Here is a 20,015-nt window from a genome sequence, read left to right as displayed (position 1 = left end):
CGGTCTTGGTATTTGTGACCTTCTTACCCAACTGGCCAGTGGCCGTAACGACAATGACTAAGCTAAGAAATGGCAGGGTTTTAAGTGTGGCCTGATTGTAGGATCGGTTAATTAGCCCCGCCTTCCCTTTCCTCTTTCTGGTGAATAGCAATAGAGGAGTCAATCATTCACAGAGATGTTATGACTGTGACTTTATATGTTGTACAAGATGAGGAAGCGTCGGTCTTGTTTACATCGGTATGAACACAGGACGATTGATGGCCGGTCCGGCACACTGACTGCTGATCTGTAGCTCTCACAACTACTAACCTGTCAGAACTAGGAGGTAATGTGTTGTTTTGTCCGATATCAGTTTTGTATTTTGATTTTTATCACCACATCCTGTGTATTTGATTATCAATCTAGCGTGCTCTGTCTGTCTTTTACGTCATACAGTTGATGTATAAAGGCAATTTTCTGACAAGGCAAACTAAATTGCTAGATTTCCATAGTGATAATTAGGTGCTCGACGTCACCATGGGGATTGTGTTGTTTTAATGATGCTATATGCTTTAACCCACTGTCTTCTATCCAATCAACGTGTTCACATGCTATTCTTGGTTACTGCATGTGTCTTTGAACTCATTTGTTCAGTTTAACAACAACCTCAGCTATGACATATGACAAGTTCACTTTTTGAATTCTCCCACGACCGGCATACTCTTACACATGTTGATTGTGTTGCGTTGTGGCATGCGATAAACCATACCACGTCCTTTTGACGGAGTTAAAATGGGGACATAAAGCCTGTTGAAAACATCTAGTTCATGTGTCCCTATCCACTGCATTTAACCCCCATTGTAATTTCCCTGTTTGTAGACTTTTTCATGGCACCAGTTGCCATAGCCATTCAGTCATTCATCTCTCTGTTTTGTCTTTCCTCCTCAAATATGTATTGCGTCGAGGCTCCTCACATTCACAGGTGTGGTGTTAGCTGCCTGCTCTCACCACATTGCATGTTTATTTTTCCTCTCAGAGGGCAGCAGTTGCTTTGTCTTCCAACCTAGAGACAGCAGGACCGGATCTGGGGGAAAACGACCACGTATTCAAGCCTCTTCCTTAATATGAGGTGCGAGACTGGAGCCTGAGGGTGAAAAACAGGATCAGTAAGAAGATCGATCACTGTTCATTCAGTATGGCAGCTCTCTGAGATGACGGGGCTTCAGTTCATCTGATCGGAAGATGTTGTTTGTCTGTAGGCAGACTAAGAGAACTGTCGGTGGATTATCTTGGCTGTCCGTTTCAGGTGAGGCTCTCTGTGTGTTATGATATGGCATACCTGGTTCACACGGCTCACCCTCAGTTCGTCAGCCTGTGGTTGAGCGCCGTGGGTTGGGTCCTTACCGCGGTGACCCTTGGACTCATCCAGTGGAGGGTCTGGCAGGTGGCCGACTTGACCTTCATCACCTCAGGAGTGGCCTGGGTCGGAATCTGGAGGGTGTGTTTCTATAGCCATACCCTCGTGACCTCGGGGTTCAGGATCATGTATTGTCAGAATATGGCGCTGTCGGACGCCTTCACGCCCCCGGAGGTCGCCACGGCCCAGGTGCTCACTCTAATAGGGTTGGTCGTGGGGTTCTGTGGGAACGCTGCCGCCGTCTACGCCCTCAGGAACGTCTATTTTGGCCTGGAGAAGCAGACGCCTATCCGCTGTGCGTTCGCAGTGGCTGGTACTCTGTGCTTGTTGTCCGCTGTGTGTTTTCTCATACCTCTCCTGTGGAACCTGAACTCTGTGGTGACCAATCAAACGATTGCGTTCCCGTCGAACTTCCACATGCCCCCTGCACCTGTGACCCAGAACGCTGGGGCAGGGATCGGGGTCGGGATCGTAGGGTCGTTCATGATGATCGTCAGTGGAGTTATCTTCATCTTCTACAGGTTCCCTGTCAAGGTGGGACCCAGAGTGGAGCCTTCTGGTCCAGAGGCGAGACACTTTGATGGGTCAAGTGTTGGGACATTATCCGTACCGTGTCCCACAGACCCAGGAGACAGTTTGAATAACTCTCAGGCCATGGACAATCCTGCCTTCCGTTCTGATGAACACTTGTGATTTTAGTTTGTTTCTGAAATCAGACATGATTTGACCATATTCAATGTTGTATTTGATGTGACATAAAAGAATAGCCGTTTGATTTAACTATATGGTTCGTATGAGAACCCACCGACCTCCGAACAAGTGACATCAATAAGGTATCATAGCTTTCACCTTTGATTCACCTAGTCTGTCATGGAAAGAGCAGGAGTGCTTAGTGTTTTGTATACTCCGTGTACACCTAATTTGATTATTGAAGAATATAACTTAGAAATGCTTCATGAGTTCGACTGTTATACCCATCAGAACCCCAAATATAAGCTAGTTTAACTCCGCTTGTTTAAGTAATTGTAAACAAACACTGTATAGCGACAATGTGGTTAACTATAATTTTGTTACCCTGGATGGTCAGTCCTCGTATCCATACTTCTGTCTATGGATGTGAGAATGCTTAAGTTTCTCCAGCCCGTCCCTCAGGTGTTTACCAAAACGGTGGTGGGGTACCCACTTTGCTATTGTTTCAACTGCAGATTGCCCCTTTAAAATATGTCAGATTATATGATCCTACATTGATTCGTAACATTCTTATACCGAATGATTGTGCTGTAGTTGATATCAGAAAAGCACATTTAATTTAATAGTCAAGAGTATTTCACAGTGTGTTTGTGTTGTATTGAGTTAATACTGCCACTGTAGAGAAGCAGTAAATTGGAGGGTACACAAAGAGACACACTTTCTCTTTTGAGGACATGCTTGCAACACACCTCTCTAGTCATTGCCTTGCAATAACTCCGAAGGGAGTTTTAAAAAACTGATTACATTAAATGTTTTACATTTCATACTTGTATTGCTGATGCCATTGAATGCATTTCTTTGTCAATTATGCCGAATTTGTACCGTTTCAGTTTTATTTCATCACATTCAAAATGGGTTCTTTAACTTTTAAGGGCTCTTGACATCCACGAACAATATTGTACACATGCACAATTCAATCAGAAATAGTTGTGATAAATCATGTGATTTAAAAGAGACCATGTTTGAATCAATACAATCTTATCACACACTGTATTTGTTTTGATGTGGAGTAGCAACAGGATTGTTCCTCGGTCTGGTTTTAGACAGCCCGGCAAGGACCTCAATTATCCTCTATCCCTGACTGCCTTGCAGTCTGCGCTCTGTAGAGCTCCCCCACTGACTGGTGAACGCTGGGTAGTTACTGGTTTTGTCCCAAATGGCACCCTATTCCCTATATAGTGCACTACTTTTGACCAGAGATGTAGTGCACTATACAAGGAAAAGGGTGCAATTAGGAACACACACACTGTCTGCCCCTATTAGACCACATTGTTTCCTGGTAACGAGGCTTCCGTTAGGGGCCGTAAGGTGTTACCGTGTTCAAGTTAAATATTGGCTCTGGCAGAAAGGTGTTTTGACAGTCGCAGTCCCACAAAATCATATCATCCATTTGATTGTGCTACAGAAGAGGAAGGGATTCAATTTTATTTTCTCCAAATGTGTTCATTCGTTGCTCTTTTTGAGGATTTTAAATGTTTTCATTCAGGTTTTTTGTTTAACTTGCTTTGATAAATGTAAGTAATGTCCTAGTTAATTGTGATCCCAAAATGAAGACACCAGTGGCCAAGAAGAAGTGATGTGTATTGTGGAGCCTCTAATTCTCATTTTGGGCCCCGTTCATGTGAACAGTGCAGGGGAGGGGGCTGAGACTGGCTGTGGCAGGGCATATGAGTCCTTGACCAGACCTCTCAAAGCCGGAGTAAGGACAATCACAGTGGGGATTGTTACTCTGGCTGAAAGTCCGAACAGTCAGATCCTGTGGACAGCACACTGTGTTGGGAGGGAACAAAATAGCTTTTTCCGTCAGGGGTCCAACACTTCTTTTTTTTTTTTGGTTTGCAGAGGAACTCGACTCATTGAGAGGATTGGTTGTGGTCTGGCTAATGGATGCAGAGGACTTTATAGTGGGCAGGACACACTCTCATCATGGGCAGAATGAGGATATTAAACGACCTGACTGCGGTTTTAGTCTCCAGTCCAGGGCTCTCCAACCCTGTTCCTGGAGAACTAGCCTCCTGTAGGTTTTTGCTCCAACCCCAGCTGTAATTAACCTGGTTCAGCTTAACAACCGGCAAATTATTATAATCAGGTGCGCTAGATTAGGGTTGGAGTGAAAACCTACGGGACAGTAGCTGTCCAGGGACAGGGTTCACTTGGAGAGCCCTGGTCTAGTCTATAGTTAGCATAGCGTTACTACAGCATAACTACGTGGCATAGTGCTGTTGGCTGACGTAAATCTCAGACATTAAGGTAGAAGGTTGAAAGGTGATGACATGTTTATTGTTTTGTAGATGTTGTGTAACATGTTCTGGATTCCCCACCATTGTGTAACCACTCGCCCTGGCATTGAAGTTCTTAGTTATTGTCCCCAGGGCATCGACTTCATTGCGTTACCACCTCCTTATTGCCTTCAGCATAATGTTTCGGGGGAAATATTGCATTTTTTTACATTTTTATTTTATTTGAACTTATTTAACCAGGTAGGCCAGTTGAGAACGAGTTCTCGTTTACAACTGCGACCTAGCCAAGATAAAGCAACGCAGTGCGACACAGACAACGGGGCGGCAGGTAGCCTAGTGGTTAGAGTTACACATGGAATAAACAAATGTATAGTCAATGACGCAATAGAAAAGTCTATATACAGTGTGTGCAAATGAAGTAAGATTAGGGAGGTAGGGCAATAAATAGGCCATAGTGGTGAAATAATTGCAATTTACACTGGAGTGATAGATGTGCAGAAGATGAATGTGCAAGTAGAGATACTGGGGTGCAAAGGAGCAAAAATAATATGAGGTAGTTGGATGGGCTATTTACAGATGGGCTATATACAGGTGCAGTGATCTGTAAGTTGCTCTGACAGCTGGTGCTTAAAGTTAGTGAGGGAGATATGAGTCTCCAGCTTAAGTGATTTTTGCAGTTTGTTCCAGTCATTGACAGCAGAGAACTGGAAGGAAAGGTGGCCAAAGGAGGAATTGGCTTTGGGGGTGACCAGTGAAATATACCTGCTGGAGTATGTGCTATGGGTGGGTGTTGCTATGGTGACCATTGAGCTGAGATAAGGCAGAGCTTTACCTAGCAAAGACTTATAAATGACCTGAAGCCAGTGGGTTTGGCGACGAATATGAAGCGAGGGCCGGCCAACGAGAGCATACAGGTCGCAGTGGTGGGTAGTATATGGGGGCTTTGGTGATAAAACGGATGACACTGTGATAGACTGCATCCAATTTGCTGAGTAGAGTGTTGGAGGCTATTTTGTAAATGACATCGCTGAAGTAAAGGATCTGTAGGATAGTCAGTTTTACGAGGGTATGTTTGGCAGCATGAGTGCAGGATGCATTGTTGCGAAATAGGATGTAAGACTGTACATCCAGTACAATTATTTTTGTAAATGAGTCTAACAATACTAAAGTTGTTACAGTAAAGTTGATAGTGAAGGAATAGATCGATGCAACTCATTGAACTTCATTGATCCAGACCCAAATCCTCAACCTAACCTGCCCTTAACCCGTAACCCACACCCTAATCGTCAATAGTGATAACCCTAACCACCCTGACCCTAATCATTAACCACCAAGCGATAGACATATCCCACAAGGCATTTCACAATCTGCTGAGAAAGGAACTTTATCAGCACTGTACAACAGAGCTGTTGTGGTTTTCTGTGAGGTTGAGGTAGGATAGAATGGTTTCGAATGTCCCCTTTCATGGTGTTTCAAAGTGACATGTGACAATACAGCAGTTTAACATATAGTGGTTGGCTTCATGTGTTTCTCTGATGCAGGACCAACCACTGCCTATGATCGATCATGCGATTAACATTGGAAACTATAATGACTTCCATTGTGAGGGGACAACAATGGGATCTTTCAGATGACAACATGGACACAGGAGGCGGCGGGGAGCAAATCGAGCATTTCAAAGTCCAGACGGGTTCTCGTAATGTGAAGACCTGAAAGGAACTGTAGTATAGCACACTCAGAAGCAAGTTTGTGTCCCAAATGGTGCCCTATTCCCTAAATAGTGCAGTACTTTTAACCAGCTCCCTATGGGTCCTGGTCAAAAGTAATGCACTGCATAGGGAACATGGTCTCATTTGGAGATTCAATTATAGCATTGAAATAGACAGGAAGTATTTTACGGCTGTTGTTTCCGCTTGGCCATGTAGGGAACCCTTGAGAAAGAGATTAATTTCTCAATGGGACTCACCTGGCTAAATAAATAAAGGAGAAATTATATTAAAAAATGAAGTATAAGAACATGACCTGCCTGAGCAAGCTTGTGTGTAATGGGCGATGTCCAGGAAATCTGACAATCCTCCCATTACGTATCATTATTCTGATGTTCATTAACTACAGCTTAGCCCAGGAGCCAAGACCGAAATCAGCGGGAATTAGACTTCAGCTCCGTTTCCACTGGACTTGGTCTGTCACCTCACCTTACTTAAACTCACTTCTTCATCGTTGCCTAGCAACAGTTTGCGCTTATGTGACACAAGCAAGTGGTTTGTGAGCTTAGGAATGAATCATGGTCAGGTTTTTGTCAGGTTTTTTCTTTATTTGATAATATCAACTTTTTTTATGTACAGATTTCTCCACACTGGATATAACTGATATAGGATATGTAGCCTTGTGGCACGATAATGTCTGATGAATTCAGAGTCAGAAAACCACTACAGAGGAATATACAAGATAATGTATATTGATATATATATCTGATATAATGTATGTGGTAAATCTGTAATATTGGCCTCTAACTGGAGAGAATGTATAGTGGAAATTTCAGCAGAAATGAAACGAATACAATCATATCCTCAAATATCCATGAAGTCATTGTCTTGTCAAGTTGTTGCAATCAAGTCCTTATATTTTAAAACACACATTCCCAAATACTTAGTACATTCCTCACATTCATTCTTACTTGCTTTCTACAATATGTTATACCTTTTCTCTTGTTCTATTTACAATTTGTATGATTCATTATTCCTGTAATGCATTGTTGATTGAGTAACTGTGTAGGCTATAAGAAGGGATACATTTTTTATGGCCTTGCTAGTGAGAAATCGGCTTCATTCAATCAGGCTTCATGTAGTTATTGGACAATAATGATGACAGATGCTGTAAAAAATCATTTGTATTGTGATATGATATCCAAGACAATCATTGACATTGACAAACATAATAATCAACCTTGGCCAGAATAGTTTACAGCCATTTCAGACAAAATACTGCTTGTCATCAAATTCTCTGGCACCATTGCACACTATCTCTTACACAGTACCAAGGAAGAAATGGCAGCTTTAAAAGCTTTAGTCTCTTTGGTTCCATCAATAATTTCTGTTTGATAAATGTAGGTGATATTTTTGCAAACATGACATGCACCAAACCCTGTTTGAGTGATTGAAATAAGTACCACCATTGTGTGCCAGTTCTGTCTCAGAATATGAAGAAAGATTTGTCCCAGCAAGAGTACTTAATAACTATAGCTAATGTAAATAAGCATGAAAAAGCTTTAGATAAACAGTGTTTTATTCACCATAGATAAAGGGCAGAGGCTACTGAGAATACTGTTCTCACTTCTCAAAAGCTCATCAAACATATTCCATGGACCTCTTCCTATGTGGGGTATTGGTACTGTGTACGTGTGTATGTCTTCTCTGTAGCGGTATAGGCATTTGTAAGGTGCAGGGCTCCTCTTGAAGGCACACGCAGGAGGTGACCAGCAGAGAGCCAGCCACCAGGTGTAGAAACCCCGCCGTCCAGCCACAGAACAGGGCATCCCCAAACTCCCAGCGCGGCACAATGGCCGGCACGGCCTCATCAAAGAACCGCATGACCGTCAGGTGAGCGATGTAAGACACAGGTATGAGACCCAGTATCCCTGCGACCAAGCACAATATCCCCCCCAGCATCTTCATCAATCTCTTCACCCTCAAACCCTCAGACCCCTGGTTGCAGCTGTTGATCCAGTAGATTCCAGGAATGGCTAGCAGGAGACCCAGGAGGCCCGTGGCCACTGTTACACACATGAGGATCCGGGCTAGTTTGATGTCCGGAGGCAGGCCGAGGAGACTGTCATAGGGTCTGCACTCCAGAATTCCAAGGTCCTGCACCACACACGTCTCCCACAGGCCCAGCTCGTAGCTCTCCGCGGGCAGCAGGTCGGTGGACAGGGTCAGCCAGGTGGACATGATGGTGGTGGCCAGCGAGCAGATCCAGGCACCAATAGAGAAGAGGGTCCCGAGGAGTTCCAGAACGCACACCCCCGGATCCATAGTGCTGCCCACTCTGAGAGGCCACTCTCTGGCTCAGCTCAGCTCCCGAGCTGCCTGCTCTCCCTGTCTCTCTGTGCCACAGTCAACTGCAGCCAGGACTCCCGACTGCTTCTCTCTGCTCCTGTCCTTCTGAACTGCAGCCAGTTGAAGCGAGAGGAAGCCACAGCCAGTAGGTTCCGATCGAGGCTCAATTTGTTCAAAAGACCCTACTACCAGCATGGTCTGGGAGGGAGTAACTTCTTCAAACGATCAGTAGCTCACTCACATGCACGCATCATCTGTAGTTGAGAGGAGGAAAGCAGCGGCTTGATGACATGTTGCCCTCCCCTTGGAGGCTCGCTTCAGCCGCTGCTATACTCAGTGGTCAGGAGAGAGTGACTCTCACTCAGTCAGACTCATTGAACAACAGCATCATTCAGATCTATGGTGATGTCCATTTCCACACACATAGTGAGGTTGTAGCCTAACGCATGATGCTTTTAAAATGCAGACAGGATGTTATACAAATACTGATTTATTTCACAAAACGTACACACACACACACATTATGCCTCCCTCCATTATGCCCCCACTATCCCCCCCGATAGTGGGGGCATAATGGAGGGAGGCATAATGATTCATCTGGAACAATTTTGCATTTTTCAAACACCTGAAAGAACCTTTCTCTGCAATATAGAGCCATAATCATAATGCCTAATTCTATGTAAAAAAAATATATTACAGAGAAACAGCAAAAGATTTTTGTGTTTTGATTTATTCATCAAGAAGGAATCAATAGGCTACATAGCTTGATCAAGTTATACTGAACAAAAGTGTAAATGTAACATGCAACAAACAAAACAAACAATGTTACTGTTCATATAAGGAAATGAGTCGATTCAAATGAATTCATTAGGCCCTAATCTATGGATTTCACATGACTGGGCAGGGGCGTAGCCTTGGGTGGGCCTGGGAGGGCATAGGCCAACCCACTAGGGGGTCAGGCTGAGCCAATCAGAATGAGTTTTCCCTCACAAAAAGGGCTTTATTACAGACAGAAATACTCATCAGTTTCATCAGCTGTCTGGGTGGCTGGTCTCAGACGATCCCGCAGGTGAAGAAACTGGATGTGGAGGTTCTGGGCTGGCGTGGGTTACACGTGGTCTGCGCTTGTGAGGCGGGTTGGACGTACTGATAAATTCTCTTAAATGACGTTGGAGACAGTTAATGTGCCCTTTATGGGCATGATGCCACTGAACACACGCACACACATGGTGAAAAGGCTATTTCTTCTCACTACTAGCTTTGTCTCTTTAGAAACTGTGGGGCCCCATGGAGTGTTGCCAGGGAGATGAGATTAAGTAAGAATAAAACTGACTGTGTGTACCTTTTTTAAAATAAGGCTGATGGAAATGGGAGAAAACATCAGATTCTATGGTTGCTATGCCAACTCAAAAGACAAAACAAGCTATGCTGCTACTTGGGCATTGACATGTCATCTATAGATTTAGGAGACTGAATTGATCAAATACATTCAATAGCCTGTTTATGAAGTGCTATTTTAAAGAAATCAAGTCATTGTTTACTATACAGAGTTACTCAAAGTGGTGCATTTATTTGATGTAGAACAATATCTGGTGATGCGTTCCTTTTTCCTGTATCAGATCTCTGACATACAGAGCTTGTGACCCAAGTAGGAGGCTGAATATGCAGGCCATGTCAAGGAGAGAAAAACAAACATTTTCAACACACAATAGTACACAAATTACCCTCTTTATAGAGGCGGTCTGGTGGTCTCTCTGAGTGAACTGTAGCCTACGCACTGACATGAATGAACGGATTAAAAGAAAAATGTTTTTTTTTCAGCCACACGGTGTCACTATTTCACTACTCACAATTCCACTTTCATGCATTGACAGGTTGAGCAAATGCATTGTGGGAAGCAGAAATCTATGACGTCCTCTTCTCTCTTTTCTAAACAGGTTTGGCCGGCGATAACCTAACACAGTATCAACATGCATTCAATATTGATGATTATATAGCTAAGAGATATTAGATGTCTTTATTTTGAGGAGTCGGGTTGTGTGAACAATGGACGGAGACGGTAAGCATGCAATTCATAGCATGTCTAATAATGTCATAATGAATAAAGGTTGACGCATATCTGGCCAAATCTTAACTAGAATTAACGTTAACATTATTGGTCTCATTACATCCATATCAACTTGCTATAGCTAGCTATATCTAATAGCTACATGACGGCATATGTCGCTGTCACTGATCAATGATTTGTAATTCAGTATTCATGCATGGCCCTCAAGTAGCTAGCCTACTCTTGTATTCTTGACTGCTCAGTAGCGTTACTGTTTTCACTGCTTCTGCATGACGTAGCTACCCCCAGAGGGAAAAAAACATCACAGAATTATAGCGACCATTTATCCAAGTAAGCTACTAATGTAGTTATGTGCAATAAAATGCTAATAAGAACATAAAAATAGGGCCCACTGTCTGCCCTGGACAAATGTCCAAACTGAAGCTAAAACTTGGACACAGTATCACAAGGTCTGTCTGGTGATCCGAATCCAAAGAATTACAATTTTCTACATCTCATGGGCATTATTGGCTGCATAGTGCTTCATACCGTGTTGAGAATCAGAGACCTGCCTTGGCTGGGTTCGCCGTCTCTTCAACCTCTTGTCTGTGTGTGTGTCTTTTAGAGGGGTTGGGATAAAGCAGTTTATCTCTGTTGGACATGTGTGAAGGACTTCATTTAGACAATAAAAACCTCATCTTATTTTTGTCTCTGTCCAGGGGCCAGCAGTACTGGGGCCACTCCCTCAGAGGAGACGAATGGTACTGGGAACCTGATGGACTTCCTGGACGAGCCTTTCCCTGACGTCAGCACCTACGAAGACTTCCACACCATCGACTGGCTCCGGGAGAAGTCACGCGACACAGACCGCCATAGGAAGGTGAGGGGAGCGCACACCCACACACACACACCCACCCAGCTCTACACTCTAAGCATTTTCTTCTTCCTCCTCCCCAGAGGATATAATTATTCTTCTTCGTCCTCTTCTTCATAATCGTCATCACCATAGAAAAACTCTCGTTGTCCACCTGATTATCTTAACCTGATGATCCGTTGAGTCTGCCGCTGATGGTTGATTGATGGTTGATTTGATGGTTGTTCTAGATCACCACCAAGAGTAAGGAGTCTTACTGGGAGCTGATTAAGAGTCTTCTGGATGCCTGGTCAGGATGGGTGGTGATGCTGCTCATAGGAATGCTCACAGGTAGGAACCGAGGAGGCATCCTGCAAAAAGTCTGACCTCTTTGGTACCGCCCTAGTCTCTTGTAGTACGGCGCACGTGAGATTTGCTTCTGGGTGCCGGGATTCATACTGCACACATATGACATGACACGTGGCTCTCTTAACAAACAATCAAAAGTCACACAGCCAGAGTTGTGAAATACCACGTCTGGTTTGAATCCTTTTGATAGGCGGGTCTGTTCCCTTGCGTAGTGTGATCTGTGATCTCGTGCTGTGTGTCCTCCCGTGTAGGCACGCTGGCTGGAGTGATCGACCTGGCTGTGGACTGGATGACCGACCTGAAAGAAGGGGTGTGTCTGTCTGCATTCTACTACAGCCATGAGCAGTGCTGCTGGACCTCCAACGAGACCACCTTCGACGACAGAGACAAGTGTCCGCAGTGGCAGAAGTGGGCCGAGCTGATGACCGGTCACTCTGAGGTCAGCAGATCAATAACCGTTAACCGGACCTCCTCTTGATTTAAAGCCACAGTACTGACTTTGCGTTTTAGCCCGAAGAACGGCAGCCGTCACGTGGCTAGATAAAGGGGTGTGTCTTGGGGAAATGTAACCACTCTCAGTTTCTGAGGTTTATCTTGGTGTTTGTTGTGGTAGCGGGTGGGATGATTGTGTACCAGGTCCTTAAACCCATATATCTCACCTGTTCTTGTTTCTCTAGGGTGCCGGGGCGTATGTGTTGAATTACTTCCTGTATGTGTTGTGGGCGCTGTTATTCTCTTTCCTGGCTGTGTCTCTAGTAAGAGTCTTTGCCCCCTACGCCTGTGGGTCAGGTATTCCTGAGGTGAGTTTTTTTAATATGATAGCGTTCACAAATAGAAAATAACCGCTCCTATAGTATTTGAAATACTTTGTTTTCATTGGCTGAAAAGAGTGTGCATTCATTTCCGATAACTGCACAGTTGCAAAGGTTATCCCAGTGAGGGGACGCTGTGTGTCGTCTTGTGTAGATCAAAACCATCCTGAGTGGGTTCATCATCCGGGGGTACCTGGGGAAGTGGACCCTGTTGATCAAGACGGTGACCCTGGTCCTGGCTGTGTCCTCCGGGCTCAGCCTGGGGAAGGAGGGGCCCCTGGTCCACGTGGCCTGCTGCTGTGGTAACCTCTTCTGCTCCCTGTTCTCTAAGTACAGCAAGAATGAGGGCAAGCGCAGAGAGGTACAGTAATAGCCCATTACGGTCCCATTTTTGCGGAAATAATACAATTTGGGGAAATTGGAACAATTTTCAGTTGTAGTATTCAAGTATTCAGTTGTAGTCTGAATGCAACGCGGCTTGTCATTTGTGCAGGTGTTATCGGCCGCTGCTGCTGCTGGGGTGTCAGTGGCTTTTGGAGCTCCGATTGGAGGAGTTCTCTTCAGCCTGGAGGAGGTGTTGTATACTTAAGCCCGTTATAAATCACCTGCTGTGTCCATTCAATCAAATGTCTTCTCACTTCCAGATATGTCACTGTTATTCTTTTCGATTCATTGCCTTTGAAACGCTAAAGTGTTTGCGGTCGAACTGCCGTCGGTATGTAATCGCTGTCCTCTTCAGGTGAGTTACTACTTCCCTCTGAAGACTCTGTGGCGCTCCTTCTTCGCTGCGTTGGTGGCGGCCTTCACCCTGCGCGCCATCAACCCGTTCGGCAACAGCCGTCTGGTCCTGTTCTACGTGAGTACCACACCCCCTGGTACATGGCTGAGCTGGTCCCCTTCATCCTGCTGGGGGTGTTCGGGGGCCTCTGGGGAACCCTCTTCATCCGGGGGAACATCGCCTGGTGTAGGAGAAGGAAGACCACTCTGCTGGGGAAGTACCCCGTCCTAGAGGTAACTAACTGTGGCACCCTATTCCCTGGCCTATATAGGGCACTACTTTTGACCAGGACCCATAGGGTGGTTCTTCCATTGAGTTACTTGTTACTAGCACTGATTTAGAAGATAGGCCAAATCACAATCTACTATCTTAGTTGAATGCCCTAATTGTACAGTTGAAGTCGGAAGTTTACATACAACTTAGGTTGGAGTCAGTAAAACTTGTTTTCAACCACTCCACAAATTTCTTGTTAACAAACTATAGTTTTGGCAAGTCAGTTGGGACATCTACTTTGTGCATGACACAAGTAATTTTTCCAACAATTGATTATAGACAGATTATTTCACTTATAATTCACTGTATCACAATTCCAGGGGTCAGAAGTTTACATACACTAAGTTGACTGCCTTTAAGTATATCATGGCTTTAGAAGCTTCTGATAGGCTAATTGACATACTTTCAATCAATTGGAGGTGTACTTGAGGATGTATTTCAAGGCCTACCTTCAAACTCAGTGCCTCTTTGCTTGACATCATGGGAAAATCAAAAGAAATCAGCCAAGACCTCCGAAAAAAAATTGTAGATCACAAGTCTGGTTCATCCTTAGGAGCAATTTCAAATGCCTGAAGGTACAACGTTCATCTGTACAAACAATAGTACGCAAGTTTAAACACCATGGGACCACGCAGCCGTCATTCTGCTCAGGAAGGAGACGCCTTCTGTCTCCTAGAGATGAACGTACTTTGGTGCGAAAAGTGCAAATCAATCCCAGAACAACAGCAAAGGACCTTGTGAAGATGCTGGAGGAAAGGAAACGGGTACAAAAGTATCAATATCCACAGTAAAACGAGTCCTATATCGACATGACCTGAAAGGCCGCTTAGCAAGGAAGAAGCCACTGCTCCAAAACCACCATAAAAAGCCAGACTACGGGTTGTAACTGCACATGGGGATAAAGATTGTACTTTGGAGAAATGTCCTCTGGTCTGATAAAACTAAAATATAACTGTTTGGCCATAATGACCATCGTTATGTTTGGAGGAAAAAGGGGGATGCTTGCAAGCCGAAGAACACCATCCCAACTGTGAAGCACGGGGGTGGCAGCATCATGTTGTTGGGGTGCTTTGCTGTAGGAGGGACTGGTGCACTTTACAAAATAGAGGGAAAATAATGAGGATATATTGAAGCAACATCTCAAGACATCAGTCAGGAAGTTAAAGCTTGGTCACAAATGGGTCTTCCAAATGGACAATGACCCCAAGCATCCAAAGTTGTGGCAAAATGGCTTAAGGACAACAAAGTCAATGTATTGGAGTCGCCATCACAAAGCCCTGACCTCAATCCCGTAGAAAATGTGTGGGCAGAACTGAAAAAGTATATGTGAGCAAGGAGGCCTACAAACCTGACTCAGTTACACCAGCTCTGTCAGGAGGAATGGGCCAAAATTCACCCAGCTTATTGTGGGAAGCTTGTGGAAGGCTACTCAAAACGTTTGACACAAGTTAAACAATTTAAAGTCAATGCTACCAAATACTAATTGAGTGTATGTAAACTTCAGACCCATTGGGAATGTGATGAAAGAAATAAAAGCTGAAATAAATCAATCATGCTCTGGATAAGAGCAACTGCTGAATGACTCAAAAGTAATGCCAGTTTCTGCTTCTTGCTTTTTGGGATCTTTGCCGGTTTACTGTAAAGCACCTTGTGAGAACTGCTTCATCAATAAACGTGATTGTTTTGATTGACTTAAGGTGATCGTGATAACGGGTATCACCGCGGTCCTGGCGTTCCCTAACCCGTACACGCGGCGCAGCACCAGCGAGCTCATCTCCGAGCTGTTCAACGACTGCGGTGCGCTGGAGTCCTCTCAGCTGTGTGACTACGTAAATAACCCCAACATGAGCCGCCCGGTGGATGACATCCCAGACCGCCCTGCTGGACCCGGGGTCTACAGCGCTCTGTGGCAGCTGGCCCTGGCGCTTATCTTTAAGATAGTTATTACAATCTTCACCTTTGGCATGAAGGTCAGTATGCTGTACGGCATGGCTAGATGGGGGTTATGATAGCTGACGTAAGCAGCTATGAAATGTTACTGAACTGCTTATGAATGCATTATGTATGAGATATGAAAATGTTAGGTCCTTTTATGTAGGTGCCCTTCAAATAAAGTGTTGCCACGTTTTGATCCCAGATATTGTGAGTAGGGTCACCGTGCTCTTGGGTGATTGTTGTGTTCAGATCACCTCTCAACAGTGTTGTTTTATGTCCTCTGTGTTGTGTTCAGATCACCTCTCAACCGTGTTGTTTTATGTCCTCTGTGTTGTGTTCAGATCACCTCTCAACCGTGTTGTTTTATGTCCTCTGTGTTGTGTTCAGATCACCTCTCAACCATGTTGTTTTATGTCCTCTGTGTTGTGTTCAGATCACCTCTCAACCATGTTGTTTTATGTCTTCTGTGTTGTCACCTCTCAACCATGTTGTTTTATGTCAGATCACCTCTCAACCATGTTGTTTTATGTCCTGTGTTGTGTTGTTGTTGTATGTCCTTCTGTGTTGTGTTCAGATCACCTCTCAACCATGTTGTTTTATGTCTTCTGTGTTGTCTTCAAATCACCTCTCAACCATGTTGTTTTATGTCCTTTGTGTTGCCTTCAGATCATCTCAACCGTGTTGTTTTATGTCTTCTGTGTTGTCTTCAAATCACCTCTCAACCATGTTGTTTTATGTCCTCTGTGTTGTCTTCAGATCACCTCAACCGTGTTGTTTTATGTCTTCTGTGTTTTCTTCAGATCACCTCTCAACCGTGTTGTTTTATGTCCTCTGTGTTGTCTTCAGATCACCTCTCCTCTGTGTTGTCTTCAGATCACCTCAACCGTGTTGTTTTATGTCTTCTGTGTTTTCTTCAGATCACCTCTCAACCGTGTTGTTTTATGTCCTCTGTGTTGTCTTCAGATCACCTCTCAACCATGTTGTTGTATGTCCTCTGTGATGTCTTCAGATCACCTCTCAACCATGTTGTTGTATGTCCTTTGTGTTGTGTTCAGATCACCTCTCAACCATGTTGTTTTATGTCCTCTGTGTTGTCTTCAGATCACCTCTCAACCGTGTTGTTTTATGTCTTCTGTGTTGTGTTCAGATCACCTCTCAACCGTGTTGTTTTATGTCCTCTGTGTTGTCTTCAGTCCCGTGTTGTTTTATGTCACTCTGTCTTCTGCGTTTCAGATCACCTCTCAACCGTGTTGTTTTATGTCCTCTGTGATGTCTTCAGATCACCTCTCAACCGTGTTATTTTATGTCTTCTGTGTTGTGTTCAGATCACCTCTCCTCTGTGTTGTCTTCAGATCACCTCTCAACCATGTTGTTTTATGTCTTCTGTGTTGTCTTCAGATCACCTCTCCTCTGTGTTGTCTTCAGATCACCTCTCAACCATGTTGTTTTATGTCCTCTGTGTTGTCTTCAGATCACCTCTCAACCGTGTTGTTTTATGTCCTCTGTGTTGTCTTCAGATCACCTCAACCGTGTTGTTTTATGTCTTCTGTGTTTTCTTCAGATCACCTCTCAACCGTGTTGTTTTATGTCCTCTGTGTTGTCTTCAGATCACCTCTCAACCATGTTGTTTTATGTCCTCTGTGTTGTCTTCAGATCACGTAATTGTAATAATATTGTAATATATGCCATTTAGCAGACGCTTTTATCCAAAGCGACTTACAGTCATGTGTGCATACATTCTCTGGGTGGTCCCGGGATCGAACCCACTACCCTGGCGTGTCCATGCTCTACCAACTGAGCTACAGAAGGACCACAACGTCTCAACCATGTTGTTTTATGTCCTCTGTGTTGTCTTCAGAACACCTCTCAACCATGTTGTTTTATGTCCTCTGTGTTGTCTTCAGATCACCTCTCAACCATGTTGTTTTATGTCCTCTGTGTTGTCTTCAGATCACCTCTCAACCATGTTGTTTTATGTCCTCTGTGTTGTCTTCAGATCCCGTCTGGGCTGTTTATCCCCAGTATGGCTGTGGGGGCCATCGCTGGGCGAATCGTGGGCATCGCTGTGGAGCAGATGGCCTACCATCACCACGACTGGATCATCTTTAAGAACTGGTGTCGTCCCGGAGCCGACTGTGTTACCCCAGGTCTCTACGCTATGGTGGGCGCTGCCGCATGTCTGGGTGAGTTATCATCAGGGTTGTGTTCATTAGGCACCAAACGGAAGAAGACAGACTGAAACAGAGAGGAATTCCTCTATAAAATAAACACTCAGGTCATCAACTTTTGTTTTGTTGTTTATAGGAGGTGTGACCCGGATGACCGTGTCCCTGGTGGTCATTATGTTTGAGCTGACCGGTGGTCTGGAGTACATCGTCCCCCTCATGGCCGCAGCCGTCACCAGTAAGTGGGTCGCGGACGCCTTTGGGAAGGAGGGTATCTACGAGTCCCACATCCAACTCAACGGCTACCCCTACCTGGACGTCAGGGACGAGTTCACGCACAGGTATTACGGGATACATATTAGGAACTTTTTCATTCCTCCTCCTCAGGGGAGGAGCCTCACACCTCCCCTAGTCCAAGTCTCAACCCTGCAGTAGTCAAGAGTCAACCCTTCTCAAAGGGCTGGTTTTACCAGACACAAATTAAGCATAGTCCTGAACTAAAAATATATTTCAATGGAGATTCTCCATGCTTTTGCTTCCAGGAGTTGGATTAATCTGTGTCTGAGAAACGGACCCTAAGAATTCCCAATATGTGATCCGTACACAGGACCCTGGCCACGGATGTGATGCGTCCCAGGCGCAGTGAGCCCCCCCTGGCCGTGTTGACCCAGGACAGCACCACGGTGGAGGACGTGGAGACTCTCATCAAGGACACCGACTACAACGGCTTCCCTGTGGTCGTGTCCCGAGAGTCAGAGCGCCTCATCGGCTTCGTCCAGCGCAGGGAACTCACTGTGGCCATCAGTAAGACATTAACCCTGGCTCTCACGCACACACACACATTTTAAATACTTTATTCAAATCCACAAATCACATTACGATCAAGAAAGATTCAAACATTTCGAAAGTATTGGATGCATAGACACTTAAGATACAAAAAGCACGTTCTCCATACAGCTAGGATGCCCATATCAGCTGCAAGAGAACGGTACCTTGCTAATTGCTTTGCTCAAGTGTTAAACGGGCCTGCAATCTAAAGGCCGTGTACTGTAAGCCTACAGTATGCAACGTGGCCGAGGCTGCCAAATATCAGTGCTACCGACATGCACTCATATCCAAGGCTGTGCATGCGTGATATGAGGGGCTTGTATTTAAGAAGCTTTTCAGCAAAGACCCACTCCATCCAACAATCAAATGAGCAACCCACTTCCAAAATGACCTCCTCTCTCTGGCCTCCCTCGACAACATCAATATCTAGGGTACTAATAAAGGTTGCATTTAACGAAAAATAGTGGGACTGTTACATTAGGTTGTTTTCACCGTGAAATGACAGGCTAAATATTTTAAAAAGTGTTTGGAAAATGTGAATTATAAGTTGTGATCAATAGCTACTGTAAGTCCCATATAAAGTCATCAGCATGTGTTGAGCAATACTGTATTTAATGTGTCGGTTCATTATTATCTGTCGTGTCTGAGAAGCCACAGCTGATACTTCACCCTCTCTCTCTCCCTCAGAGACTGCTCGTCAGAAGCAGGACGGGGTGGTGAGCAGCTCTGTGGTCTACTTCACGGAGGACAACCCCCAGGTGGCCGAGGCCTGCGACCCCCAGCCCCTGAAGCTGCGGCGCATCCTCAACCTCAGCCCCTTCACTGTCACGGACCACACCCCCATGGAGACCGTGGTGGACATCTTCAGAAAGCTGGGCCTCCGACAGTGTCTGGTCACCAGAAGCGGGTGAGTCTGTCATCGGTCAATGAACCAATCAAACATAGTCTTCGTCCACCAGATGAGTTTAGAATGTATTATGTTGCAGTCATCGAGCAGTTTCCCATGAGCGACATACAGTCCAGGGCCCCGTTTTCCCGATAGCGATGGAATTTAGACTTACGACTGTTTTAACAACGGACCTTTCCTACAACGGCCCGTACAATGTAACGAATACGTTTCCCAAAACACCACCCAGATAGAATGTACGCTAAATACGTTGTTGATGCATCATGGTGGAATGATTTCTATTTTGTTTTGCCCCCCCCCCCCTCTAGGCGTCTGTTGGGCATCATCACTAAGAAGGATGTCCTCCGTCACATGGCCCAGATGATGAACCAGGACCCAGAATCCATCATGTTTAACTAGTTGCCCAAGAAGAAGGAGCTTTATTATCCACAGCACCTCTTTGCCCCCCCCCCCCCCCTTAGACTGTAAATAGTGAAACGCTACTGTAACCTGTAATGAAGAAAAGTCACCTCTCAAATACAGGCCCCCAGTGTTTAGAATGTAGGGATGGAGCAAGAGGGGTGAAGAAAGAGGGGGATAAATGCAACAAAGAAAATTGACAAATAAA

The 20,015-nt window shown here is 44.9% G+C and overlaps 3 protein-coding genes across 3 annotated transcripts; 2 read left to right on the top strand and 1 right to left on the bottom strand.

The window, feature by feature from the left end:
* Positions 1 to 169: 169 nt before the first annotated feature.
* On the top strand, positions 170 to 3,137 carry LOC124011112 (claudin-34-like). The gene is made up of 2 exons (XM_046324147.1): positions 170 to 325; positions 1,016 to 3,137. The coding sequence occupies exon 2, from the start codon at positions 1,310 to 1,312 to the stop codon at positions 2,087 to 2,089; it is 780 nt and encodes a 259-aa protein (XP_046180103.1). The 5' UTR covers positions 170 to 325; positions 1,016 to 1,309; the 3' UTR covers positions 2,090 to 3,137.
* A 3,716-nt stretch (positions 3,138 to 6,853) lies between these two features.
* Positions 6,854 to 8,668, bottom strand: LOC124011113 (putative claudin-24). Its single transcript, XM_046324148.1, has one exon. The coding sequence runs from the start codon at positions 8,415 to 8,417 to the stop codon at positions 7,734 to 7,736; it is 684 nt and encodes a 227-aa protein (XP_046180104.1). The 5' UTR covers positions 8,418 to 8,668; the 3' UTR covers positions 6,854 to 7,733.
* Positions 8,669 to 10,324: 1,656 nt separating this feature from the next.
* LOC124011110 (H(+)/Cl(-) exchange transporter 4-like) lies at positions 10,325 to 20,015 on the top strand. The gene is given in 15 exon segments (XM_046324146.1): positions 10,325 to 10,500; positions 11,208 to 11,368; positions 11,593 to 11,692; positions 11,962 to 12,149; positions 12,388 to 12,510; positions 12,677 to 12,883; positions 13,016 to 13,096; positions 13,262 to 13,376; positions 13,379 to 13,533; positions 15,271 to 15,543; positions 17,505 to 17,691; positions 17,813 to 18,014; positions 18,281 to 18,477; positions 19,189 to 19,408; positions 19,717 to 20,015. Coding segments are annotated over 15 exon segments (2,313 nt in total). The 5' UTR covers positions 10,325 to 10,487; the 3' UTR covers positions 19,808 to 20,015.

The sequence above is a fragment of the Oncorhynchus gorbuscha genome, linkage group LG23 (genome assembly GCF_021184085.1).
Source record: "Oncorhynchus gorbuscha isolate QuinsamMale2020 ecotype Even-year linkage group LG23, OgorEven_v1.0, whole genome shotgun sequence".
Lineage (NCBI taxonomy): Eukaryota > Metazoa > Chordata > Actinopteri > Salmoniformes > Salmonidae > Oncorhynchus > Oncorhynchus gorbuscha.
This window is presented reverse-complemented; position numbering and strand designations above follow the sequence as displayed.

What these genes read in the sequence shown, in the direction of transcription:
- LOC124011113 (XM_046324148.1), bottom strand. Translation starts at nt 8,417, where the DNA reads ATGGATCCGGGGGTGTGCGTTCTGGAACTCCTCGGGACCCTCTTCTCT.
- LOC124011112 (XM_046324147.1), top strand. Translation starts at nt 1,310, where the DNA reads ATGGCATACCTGGTTCACACGGCTCACCCTCAGTTCGTCAGCCTGTGG.